The sequence below is a fragment of the Hipposideros armiger genome, unplaced genomic scaffold, assembly GCF_001890085.2.
Source record: "Hipposideros armiger isolate ML-2016 unplaced genomic scaffold, ASM189008v1 scaffold_131, whole genome shotgun sequence".
NCBI classification, from domain to species: Eukaryota; Metazoa; Chordata; class Mammalia; order Chiroptera; family Hipposideridae; genus Hipposideros; species Hipposideros armiger.
In genome coordinates this window covers 1,524,105-1,536,597 of record NW_017731481.1, presented here as the reverse complement: position 1 = coordinate 1,536,597, position 12,493 = coordinate 1,524,105, and the positions used below count along the sequence as shown (strand labels likewise).

The following is a 12,493-nucleotide window of genomic DNA, read 5'->3' as shown; positions in this document are numbered from 1 at the left end:
TGTGTGTTTTAAGTAAAGGTATCCTCTACTAAACCAGTTTATTTAATTCTCCATCCGTGGCTGATCTGTGTGACTTTGAGCACGCCTCTTACTCTCTCTGTACCTCTATTTCCTCATCTGGAGAGCTTTTACTCCTTTCTCTCAGGGATGTTGGGATGATTACATGAGATAATATCTTTGAAAGGACATATAAAAGTAAAAATCCTTAAATAAGTGAAAGTAGACTTGCTATTACCAATTATAGTATTAGGTCAGGAAATTCTCAACATTTTTTCCACAGAGGCCCTGTATTTAAACTTATAAGTGTTCCTAAATTAGTAATGGTTTTATATTATCCAGATTATTAGAATGGGATTAAAAAGGATGATTATAAAAATTCTTTACTGAGAACTTCCTTCTTTCCAATTGGGAAATATGGTATGACTTTTTAAAAATACAGTAAATATAGCAATACAGTAAGTATAGCAAACTGTGTTAGTTTGCTAGGGCTGCTGTAACAGTACCATACACTGGGTTGGTTACCTTAAACAACAGAAGGTTATTTGTTGTCTCACAGTTCTGGAGGCTAGAAATCTGAGATCATTGTCAGCAGAGTTGGTTCCTCTGAGGGCTGTGAGGGAAAATCTGTCCCAGGCCTCACTCCCAGCTTCTGGTGGTTTGCTGGTGATGTCTGGCTTTCTTTGGCATATAGAAGCATCACTCCAGTCTCTGCCTCATCCTCACATGGCATTTTCCCTGTCTGTGTGTCTGTGTTCAAATTTCCCCTTTTTATGAAGAGAGAAATCAAATTGGAATAGGGCTCACACTAATGACCTCATTTTAACTATCTACAACTACAATGACCCTATTTCCAAATAAGGTGACATTCCGGGTCCTGGAGGTTAGGACTTCAACATGTGCATTTTGAGAGATCACAGTTCAACCCATAACGCTAATATCAGCTGTCATGCAGCCAGATTGTGTTTCTCCTTTTCTGAGAATCCTCTTTCAATTGTCACTTTCTGCAAAGTCCCAGTTACTTAGCTCGTAGACTTTCACAGCGCAGCTGCTGCCTGCCACCCCAGGCCAGCTCCACACCCCGATGACACTTGGCCCTCCTGCATGTCTAACTGCATAAATGTTCCTAGGATGGTTGCCTCTGGCACTGCATACACTGTTCCCTTTGATGGGAGACTCCCTTTTGTCTTCCTGGGAAGTCCTAGCTCAAGGGTCATGTTCTCCTGGAAGCCTTCTCTCCTTGTGTCCCGTCCCTCATTGTCACTCCACCCTCCTGTGTACCTCTGTGCTTTGATCATGCTTTCCATGATGTATCTGTTTTCACTTCTTTTGCCTACTAGTCTACCAGCTTCCTTAGGCCTGGGATTATTATGTCTGTTCTCTTCTTTTCCCCGAGTTTAACCCATACCTGCTACACATTAATCACTTAATGTGTTGAATTAATGTCTGAATGAATGAATGAATGAATGAATGAATGAACGAGTCTCCCCTGTCTTTAATGTTTTTTAAAATAAATTGCTGTCTAAGAAACAGTGAGAATCCTCAGCACACTTTTTTTTTTAAGATTTTATTGGAGAATTGGGGGAGGGGAACAGTGTTGGGGAATTGGGGAAGGGGACCAGCCAAGTTGTTGTTCTTCAGTCTTCATTGTGGAGGGTGCCAGTTGCCATCTGGCTTCCCGTCGGCAGCTTGTGGCCTCTAAGCTCAAGGTGCTGTGTTACAATCTTTAGTTGCAGGTAGGCGTAGCCACCATCCCATTCGGGAGTCAATCCAGTAGCCTTGTTGTTAAGAGTGCACGCTCCATCCACTGAGTTAAGGGTGGCAGCTCAGCTCAAGGTGCCGAGCTCAGTCTTAGTTGCAGGCGGGCATAGCCACCATCCCATGCGGGAGTCGAACCCGGCAGCCTTGTTTTTAAGAGCACACGCCCTATACACTGAGCAATCCGGGTGGCAGCTCAGCTCAAGGTGCTGAGTTCAGTCTTAGTTGCGGGTGGGTGTAGCCCACCATCGAACAGGCAATCTTGTTATTACATCAGCTGAGCCATCCTGCTACCTGTTGGCAGCTCAGCGACAGCTCAGCTCGGGCCCATGTGGGAATCAAACCAGCAGCCCTGTTGCTCAGAGCTCATGCTCTTAAGCCAACTCAACCAACTGAGCCACTCAGCCGGCCCCCTTAGCACATTTTTTAATTGATGTATGTTTGTTAGAGGCAAAGAACAGACGGATTTAGATCCAAGTTCCATTTTATCATCATTAATTCATTTTAAAGCCATATTAATTAAGGACCACTATGTGTGTTACATGTCTGTACAGGGCACTGTAGGCATATAAGAGATATTAGGCATGGTCACTGATCTTAAGAAGCTTATAGGTAAGGAAAGAAGATACACACACCTGAAAACTTAATTAGGAATACAAGTCAACAAATATTTGAATAAGGTCTGAGTGAATGGTACAGATAAGAAAAGCCCACAGTAGTCTAGGGTGGTCAAGAAAGGCTTCATGGAAGAGGTGGGCCTGGTTGGAGCTGGCTTGGAGGATTTGGCAAGGTGGAAAGGAAGAGTGTAGCCAGAGATGAGTGTGAGTACGGAGGCCAGAATGAGCTAGCCTCACTCTGGGGCCACACAAAGCGTGGTGTAGGGAAGAAGTAGGAAGTGAGATCGGAATCATGTCCTAAGGTACCATGTTCTGTCCCCAGAAGCCTTTGCAATTATTTGTTTTTTTCCTCTTTACCCAGAACGGCTTGTCCCCAATTCACATGGCGGCTCAGGGAGACCACCTTGACTGTGTCCGACTTCTATTGCAATACAACGCAGAGATAGATGACATCACCCTGGATCACCTGACCCCACTTCACGTGGCAGCCCACTGTGGCCATCACAGAGTAGCCAAGGTCCTTTTGGATAAAGGGGCCAAACCAAACTCCAGAGCTTTGGTGAGTGGGAGGCCATTGGAGAAGGTGCCAGAGGGGCAAGGGCCAGGGGAGACAGGACCAGAGCTGCAGGACTGAGCCTCGTGGGAGGGGCACCAGCTGGCACCTGGAACTACTCCTGAGATTCAGGGCCTGGAAAGTGTCAGTGCCTGTAAAGGTTCAGGAGGCATACCAGGGCACAGGCAGGTCGGTGACCTTCCACTCCCCACCACATCCAGCTGGGTGTCACCTCCTACACCCCTGGTAACAGCCTGAGATCAGGGGAGGGCTTGGGCCCAAGAGACCTGATTCAGGAAGCAGTGTTCATGGTATGTTCGTGGGTTGGGGGTGCCACTACATCTGAGCCAGGCCCAGAGCCTAGGGTGATTTAGAGACTGCCTGGCTTTTTTATCTGCTTTAGGAGCGAGTGAAATGGCCTGAGCTAAGCATGCTTCCTCTGCAGAGGGGCTTATAGTGTTCATGGTGCTCATGTAAAAATGAGTTCAGGCGTTCAGTTAATGCCCTCTTGGAACTATGGTTCCGCCTCCTCCCCCTAGGTCAGAGGCTTCCAGGGCAGTTCAGGGATCTGGTGGGGCCGGAACTCTACACAGAGCCTGCCCATGAGCACCCACTTGCCTCTGCCTATTCCCAGGGGAGGAGAATTTAGAAGGCAGGATAGCCTTCAGGGACTGCAAGGATGGCTCATTTGTTCACGCAGAAAGCTCTCATTGAGCTCTTACCACATGCCAGGCACTGTTCTAGGGTAGTAGGAGTTTCTCCACCTCAGCACTATTCACATTTGGGGCCTATTTTTGTTGCAGGAGAGCTCACCTGTGCACTGTAGGTTGTTAAGCAGCATCCCCGGCCTCTACCTGCTAGGTGCTAATAGCAGTCCTCCTCTAGTTGTGGCAATCAAAAATGTCTCTAGACATTGCCAAATGTCCCAAGGGTGGAGGTGGGCGTACAAAATCCCCCCCTCCCACTTTAAGCACCACTGCCCTAGGGGGCTAAAGCACTGAAAACACAAGCAAACAAACAAAACCAAGCAAATAAACAAGTATCCCTGCCCTTGTGGAGTTTACATTCCAGTATATCACTTTAGATCAGAGCTGACATACAGAAATCCATTTTACTAAAAATGATCGTCAGTTTCCGGGAAGGGAGAGCGTGATTTGCTTCACAAACGTACTCTTTATTAAAAATTTCTCCTTAAGGAAACTTTGAACAGCAGGCTCTTTTATCTTTTCATACATCCAAAAATGTGATTAAATTTTTAAAAAAGGTTTATAGACAACATGCTTCAGAACGTGCCTCGTGTATAATGTGAGAGGCACCTGCCTCTGAGAAGATTTGCAGTGATTGGCATTCTGGTCTGTGGGGCTCACAGGCCGGCTCGGGCAGAGGCTGCCTTTTAATCAGCAAGGCGGTCTGGGTGCTCCCTGGGCTTGTGTATAAACTCCTGCTTGTCTGTCTTCCTTTGTGTGGGGCTGCAGAATGGCTTCACCCCCTTACACATCGCCTGCAAGAAGAACCATATCCGTGTCATGGAGCTGCTGCTGAAGACAGGAGCCTCCATTGATGCTGTCACTGAGGTAGGAGAAACTCTACCTCGTGGATGGTCCCCGCCCATGGGCTTCCTCCAGTAGCCTTCTTTAGAGTTGTTCTTTGTGCGTCTGCAGGGGTGTATGTATATGAATGTTGAGACTGCTCAGAGGAATAAATCAGGGATTACTAAGACAAGAAAACATGTGTCAAGTCTCAGGGAGCTTTCCAAGATCAGATGCAATTTTTTGAGTTGTAAAAGCAGGCAGAATCACCCTGCAGTGATTCCCCTCCCCAGCCGCCCTCCCCAATCCCCACCCATTTTCCTAGAAATGAATCCATCTCATTTAATTCCCTTTTTTGGGAAAACCAGTTTAGAGTAGCTAGAGGTATTATCTGGCTGTCTTAGCAACATCTGGCTGCCTCTTCTTTGGAAGAGCAGGAAAGATTCCTCTCTCCTCATTCCTCTCTCGTTTGTTCTAGTCTGGCCTGACACCTCTCCACGTGGCCTCCTTCATGGGACACCTGCCCATTGTGAAGAACCTCCTACAGCGGGGGGCATCGCCCAATGTCTCCAATGTGGTAAGCCTGTCGTGAAAGCAAGGGCTCTTTTCTCAGCACCAAGAGCTCAGAGGGATGCTTTAGCCAGTGATCCCTTGACCTTCTCTCTGGGGAAAGAGGTAGAAGTCTCAGAACAGCAGAGACTTCAGACTCCGGGAGAACATCCATATATACTGATGCTTTCCCAATTAAACTTGTCACACATCTGTAAGTCTCAGGGGTTTTATTTTGGACAATAATTTGGGAACTAATGTAAGTGTTATCTTGAAATACATTTGCATTTTTAAACATTCATTAGCTCTGGGGTTTACTTTTAAGTATAATTAGAACACACACACACACACACACACACACACACACACACACACACACATACACACACGCACCCCAGGCATCAGCAGGCTAAAGGCTGAAGGAGCTACTTGCTGGTGCAACTCCACCTCTTGGACGAAAGCCCGACAAGCTTCTCTAGGCTCACACTTTGGAGCTCTGCATGTGTCCTTTTGGAAACCCAGCATATATTAACACTTCTATAATTTTGTCATTTTACAGAAAGTGGAGACCCCGCTACACATGGCAGCCAGAGCAGGGCACACAGAAGTTGCCAAATATTTGCTCCAGAACAAAGCCAAAGTCAATGCCAAGGCCAAGGTGAGTTCTGGCGGTGAGGAGGATCCTGGGATGTAAACAATTCAAGTGCAATGAGCAGAACTCCTTCCTAACACGAGGCCTGGCTGCAGTGCTGGTGGCACAAAGATTCTTTGTCATTCCATGTCCCTTGCACTAAGCACTCAGATTCTGCTTTGCAGGGGCTCTGAGAAGGCTACGGACATTTTTGCATCGGAACTGTGTTTCTTTAGGGTGATGAAATTCCAAGGAGCATGGCTGGTCAGCAGTGTTTATGGGGCTGAAATGGTTTAATGGTGGTTACAGTCATGGTCTAAGAAGAGAAGCGGCTTTTTGAAGAAAGTATTGCCAGTGAAAATAAGTCAGGAATGACTTGATCTAAAAATGGATGAGTCCCCCTTGTTATTAAAGGCATTTTCAATGTATTGGGTACCTGAAGAATAAGAATAGCTACTGAGTTAGCAAGTTAATTGGCTTTGGACAAGATCAGGCTTTCCAAGCCCACAGGTGACAGAGGCTCTGTGTAGAGTTAGAGCTCTGGTTTGTGTTTGGGCCGTGTGAGGGGGGCCCCCAGCTGGGCCCAATAACACAGAGAACTCGCCCACTGAACCCATTCTGCATCAGGCACAAACAAGAAAGGATGGGGTGAGATTAAAAAGTCGTCTTTCCTCTTCAGCAGTTTAGACTCTCTTATGACCCCTGGCATAAAGAAAACGAAAGTAGTGTCAAACAAAGACAAGTGTGTACTTAGATGTGATTTGGGAGACAGTAATTGCCACTGTAACTAGTTGAGTGCCTATCACGTACCAAACACTGTGTGAAGCATCCTATATATACCATCTGCTTGATCCTAACCTTGGTCGTAAGAGGTCGATATTATTATTCCCATTTCCCAGATGGCAAGGCTGAGTCTTTGGGTAACCAAGTAGAAATTACAGCTAACTTGAAGGGTTGTTGTAAGGATTAAATAAGAGACAGCATTTTGGTTTCTGTAGCTCAGACACATGATTTGAATCCCAGCTCTTCATCTTACTAGCCATGTGACCTTGAGAAAGTCATTTAACCTCTGTAAGCCTTCTTTGCCTTCTTTGTGAAATGAGTCTTTTGATTAGGTAACCTTAATATTCCCTGTTCTTTGTTTTCACTTCCGGTTCCAGGATGACCAGACCCCGCTTCACTGTGCAGCTCGCATTGGCCACACAAACATGGTGAAGCTCCTGCTAGAAAATAATGCCAACCCCAACCTGGCTACCACTGCCGGACACACCCCCCTGCACATTGCAGCCCGAGAGGGCCACGTGGAAACGGCCCTGGCCCTTCTGGAAAAGGAAGCCTCCCAGGCGTGCATGACCAAGGTACAGACTTCCTCCTCCTGTTCCCTGTCGGTGACGAGGGCAAGCTAGTCATTGCCTGGGCCTTGGGGGTGGCAGGGGTGGTCCCTATCTGGTCCTCTGGGTTGCCTCAGTTGTGCTGAAAACAGCTTGGAGGGCCACACCCACAGGACTGGCCACCATCAGTGAGCCTGATGTGCCATTGTCCTGACCTAGAAAGGTGGTGAACTGTAGTTTCTCATTCACCCACCCAACCTTCAACCATTTATTATGGAATAGCTACCTGCTCAGCACCTGCTGTAGACAAATCAGACAGGTTCTGGGATAGAGGAAGGATTAAGACTCAACCTTGCCCTCAGCTAGCGAGCTGTCGAATCATGATACAAGATGGTTTTATGCTCATCACAAGAGGTGTGGGAAGCAGGTGGCAGAGGAAGCCTGCTGATTCCTGAGGCCTTGGCCTCTCGGAGGGCTCAGACATGCTGTGCCCTTTATTTGTTTGGCGTCTCCATGCCCATTAAGGTGGGACACCTCGATGCCATGGCCCTTTCTCCAGGGAGGATGGCTGTGACTCCCTGTGGTTCTGACGGCCTGTGTTTCTCCTCAGAAAGGATTTACCCCTCTCCATGTGGCAGCCAAGTATGGGAAGGTTAGGGTGGCAGAGCTGCTGCTGGAACGGGACGCACATCCAAATGCTGCCGGAAAAGTGAGTTTGAATTTCTCTACCTCTGTCAGGTTAGAAGCCAGAACAAAGGGTAAACTTTACTACTTGTGAAGGGCATCTCTTGCCTAAGCCTATTTTGTCCATCTTTTAAATGGGCAGCCATCTAGGGAGAGTGGTCTTTATAAAGACTGATCTTTCTGACAAAGGCCTTGACCTTCTAAAAAGACCTGGTGGCCTACTCTGAGCGAGTGGGCTGATTGCGCTGTTCCATCGGGCCCCTCAGGAATGAGGAGGTGGCCCTGGGTCCAGCTGGTAATGCTTTTTAGTGACCTCTGATCAAGATTGGTTTGGGAATGATTTTTAAACCAGATTTTACCTGTATAAAAGAAGTGACACAGATCTCAGAACGGTGCTGCCGATAGCTAAAGGGATCACTGATAGAAAATTGCATGAGTGAAGGCTGTTCTCTTTGTTGGTCTTCTCCCCCCCTGCTGCAGAATGGCTTGACTCCTCTGCACGTGGCCGTCCATCACAACCACCTGGACATCGTCAAGCTGCTGCTTCCCCGGGGCGGCTCTCCTCACAGCCCCGCTTCGGTAAGCCTGCCCTGGTCCGTACACCAGGAGCTCCAGACTGAGACTTCTCACAGCCTGGGCCCCCGGAGAACAGGCCAGCTGCCACTCCTTCAGAGAGGGTTATTCCAAAAGCAGCCAAAGAGCTTCTGTGTTTTGCTTTTCTTTTTACCTCAGAAACCTCACCGCACTTTTACAGCTGTTACCTGGGGTATCCTTTTGGGGTCAGGAGTGGAATGGGAAGTTGGTAACACTTCTTAACCACAGGTTACCTCACAGAGATGGATTCTTTTTACACAACAAATGTGTTCTCCAAACCACCGAATGTCAGCTGAGTTTTGTACGCTCGCTATCCAAGATCAGCAAGTACAGGAACCTCCACGAGTGGTCAGTCTCATCCTTAGCCCAGTGGCCACCATTGAGAAGCATTCAGGGCTGGGGGTGAACTTTCCAGAACCTTGAAGCAGGGAACCTCTTCTGAATGTGAACTATCATCCCCAAATCCATCCCTCTTATGAGTTCAGACATTTAGATCGTGGTGTTTTTTTACCGAGGCACACGCACGTATACTACACGGTAGACACATGCCCAGGGTGCCAGCCTCACGCAGCCTCTGAAATGTGCGGCTCAGGGCAGCAGGTTCATTGCCTCTTAAGGGAACCCGAGTAAAGGGAGATGACCGGGCTTGCTTATGTAAGACCAGACTGGGGAGGGGCGAGGTGATCCGAGGTATAGGGGTAGAGCAAGACAGAGGATCATTTTTGGGGATAGGCTGCCCCCTGTGGGAGGAGAAGGTGTGCAGTGTTTGCCTAGGAGGGAGGGGCATGGTGGGGCTGGTGGCCACTGCATAGGAAGAGGAGTGACGGGAGGGAGCAGGGTTTGGACGCGAAGGACACTGGGCAGTCCCTGCACTGGGGAGTTCACCATCCAGTAGGGCAGTCAAGACTCAGAAGAAACCGGATAATTTCTGGGACAGCAAACCCCAGTGCTCAGCTAGACAGCAAGCTCTTGCTGACTTCATGGGGATGCAGCCAAGTCAGGGAAAATCAGTGTGGGGCCTTCAGTCTGTCTTCCCTTCTCAGAATGGATGCTCATCTGAATTTTACAGCCTCGCTTTTCCTGCAGTCACAGCCCCTGTCCCTGTCACTGTTGTAACAAAGCCCACGCCTCGTCATCCGTCATCATCGTGTAGATGGAGCATGGGCCCTGCTAAGATGTGACTTACTCCTGCCTCTAAAAATAAAAAGCTGGACTCCCCTCCGCCTCCTCACACCCCTCCTTATATAAAAGAAACCAGAGCCAGGTCCATGGTATTTAAAGAGAGCTTGATCCAAGCACAAACGCTGTACAGATGGGTTTTGTTTCCATGGCAAAAAATAGTTTACCAAGTCGTCTGGCAATTTTGTAGAATTTCACATGCAAATCTCTTTGCACCCAAACCAAACCTTCCCCTTTCTAATTTTGATGCTAATGTTGTTTTAGGCAAGTCTCTCTCCAGTGTTGCACGCCTTGGGGAAAGCAGAGCCTTTAACTGGCACCTAGCCCTCCCTAACCTCTCCCTGACCCTCCTGCCACCTTGCTCCTTGTTTTTGTCACCTACAGAAGGTCATTCATTCCATTTAGGTCCCGGTTTGGGGACCGACAGTTTTGCCCTTGTATCTGGGCTTCAACCAGAGTCAACTGGCACACCCAGCCACCTCCAGGGCCAGCTTGCCCTTTGGCGGGGCGGGGTGCTAGCCTTGCCAGTGTGGACATCCACAACTGCCCAAGTGGCCTGGGACTACTGATTATACTTCCATGAATAGATTTCAAATTGCTCGAGTTACTACAGTCTTTTGTACATTAAAAGAAGTCCTAATAATCATTGCTCTTAAGTGCTGAATGCCTGCGGTGGGCCAGGCAATAGCTAGGTGTTCAGCGGGCTCATTCTGTTTCATCCTGACAGCCGCACTGGGAAGTAGACAGTCTCCGATACTAAGAGAGAATGGTCGTCATTTAAGGATGGCTCCAGATCCCAGGCCCGATCCACTGAACCACACCTCTTTTCTTTGCTCTATTCTGATGTAGTGCAAAAATCATTTTGTTTAATTCATTTTATTATAATCAAAATGCCGATCTTGTTTTGGGAACACAATCTATGAAGAATTTAATGTTTTCTCATAACATAATCAAATTGAAAAGGAGGAACACTCAGACAAATTACCTTACATAATTATTTAAATGTTTAAATTCAGTTTAATTCTTTGGGTAAATGACAACTTTTCATTTCCCCATAAAATCCACTTTGCAGAAGGCTCTTTTCCTGTCCCCCAGTCCTATAAAACTAGGATTTTACTATATTGGTCAGTCCCCCTTTTCTCTTTCTTGTTCCTGATCAGTGATTCTGGCAGAATCAGAAATGATGGTTTCCCCGTTAAGACAATGGCTGGCAAGGGAGACTCAGTTCTCTGGGACAGCCAGAGGAATGCTGGCCAGTGTGGGGGAACCATATGCTTTATGCCATCTGCTCTGGGGCTGCGTGGGCATATGCTTAGAAAGTCATGGGTCCTGCTCAGAGGTCCGGAGGCCTGGCATCCCCCTTAGCCCTGAATGCTTTGGGTCCTGCCTCCTCAAAATGTGGCCCCTGGACCAGCAGTATCAGCATTACATGGGAGCTTGTCAGAAATGCAGAATCTAGGGCCTCGCTAGACCTTCTGAGTCAATCTGCATTTTAACACGACCCCAAGTGAATTTAGATACATTGAAGTTTGAGAAGCACCGCTCCAGCTGACAGAACCTGGGATCTGGGGTCAGAAGGCCAGACTCGGGTCACCTGTTATTCCATTTACTATGTGACATTAGATAAGGCACTTAGCCTCTTAGACAACTGGCCTCTTTATCCACCAAGTAGGGTAATATTAAAAATGCCTGCCTTATCTGCTGTACTACATGGTTGCAGTGAAGCTCAAAAGGGATAATGTAAGGGAAAATGGCTTCTAACAGTGATGACCAAAGTCGCTGTCACCTGTCTGCAGTGGGATAAGGAGCTTGCTTCAGAACGTAAACCCATGCACTGCTTCCTTCATTGAGAGAGTCTTCCTACCAAAACTAAAAGAAAAAAGAAAAGCCAGCTGAATAAACAGTGACATAGCTGATTAACTTTGGGACCAGCTCCTTCATCTCATCGTGGACTTAAAACATCTTGTGAACCAGTGCCCTGCAAAACTATACAAAGGTTTATTACTTTTATATCTTAATTTTGGAAAGCACCTCCACATTATTATATTTGATCTATTCAACAACTTTAAGAAAAAGGTGGGTGTTATTATCCACTTTCAGTGACTTAAAAAATACAAATGGAAGTCTAGAGGTTGCTGAATATGTTGTCCCATTGCATGGCTAGTTAGAGTGGAGCAAGGACTGACCCCTCGTCCCCAAGTCCTTTGCCAGGTGCATGTCCTCTTACACCACCTGCCTAAAGCTGACAAGCCCAGGGGAGCATTTGGCCCAACTGCACAGGGAAAAATAGGGGCTCTGTTCCTTTTCCTTTATGAAATGTTGTGGGGTTGATTCTTAATGCAGGAAGGAGGAAATGGGAACCCTTTATTTTCTTACTTACCTAGCCTCCTCGTTGCTCTATAGGCAGCCTAATTGCATCCAAGCATCTGTTGGTGACAGCACTTCTTGCACAGCAGTTTTTCAGAGCGTGATAACAGAAAATAGATGGTGAGAAAGCGTACAGGACATTTGCTGACTTGTGTGGGTGCCTTTCCAAATCACATGGACTTGGTTTGTTTGTTTGTTTACTCAAGTTGCCCTTCCTGGGTGACACCAGCTCTGTTCAGTGAGTGTCCAGTAGGCCAAGAACCAGGTCTAGACCTCCCTCAGAGGATATAAAATCTAAGGCACGCACTCATATTGTCAACCCAGCATTCCTGTGACTGTTCTTCTGTTTCAGAATGGCTACACCCCTTTGCACATTGCTGCCAAGCAGAACCAAATAGAGGTGGCCCGCAGTTTGCTGCAGTATGGGGCGTCTGCAAATACAGAGTCAGTGCAAGGCGTGACACCCCTTCACCTGGCTGCCCAGGAGGGTCATGCAGAGATGGTGGCTCTGCTACTCTCCAAACAAGCCAATGGCAACCTGGGGAACAAGGTAAACATGGCACATTCAGATTGGCCCTGTGGTCTCAGTAATGGTTTAATGTTAGCTAACTAGGCTATGTCTGAATATTGAGTACCCACCGTGTGCCCAGGTTCTGAATTAGGTGGCGTGTGTGTGTGTGTGTGTGTGTGTGTGTGTGTGTGTG

General features: G+C 47.5%; 1 protein-coding gene across 1 annotated transcript in view; it reads left to right on the top strand.

The window, feature by feature from the left end:
• Positions 1 to 12,493, top strand: part of ANK1 (ankyrin 1) — a 217,526-nt gene that overhangs the window by 147,101 nt on the left and 57,932 nt on the right. The window contains exons 10-17 of the mRNA XM_019649237.1: positions 2,734 to 2,931; positions 4,401 to 4,499; positions 4,933 to 5,031; positions 5,563 to 5,661; positions 6,795 to 6,992; positions 7,576 to 7,674; positions 8,130 to 8,228; positions 12,142 to 12,352. Coding sequence (XP_019504782.1) covers positions 2,734 to 2,931; positions 4,401 to 4,499; positions 4,933 to 5,031; positions 5,563 to 5,661; positions 6,795 to 6,992; positions 7,576 to 7,674; positions 8,130 to 8,228; positions 12,142 to 12,352 — 1,102 coding nt within the window. The remainder of the gene's footprint in view (positions 1 to 2,733; positions 2,932 to 4,400; positions 4,500 to 4,932; positions 5,032 to 5,562; positions 5,662 to 6,794; positions 6,993 to 7,575; positions 7,675 to 8,129; positions 8,229 to 12,141; positions 12,353 to 12,493) is intronic.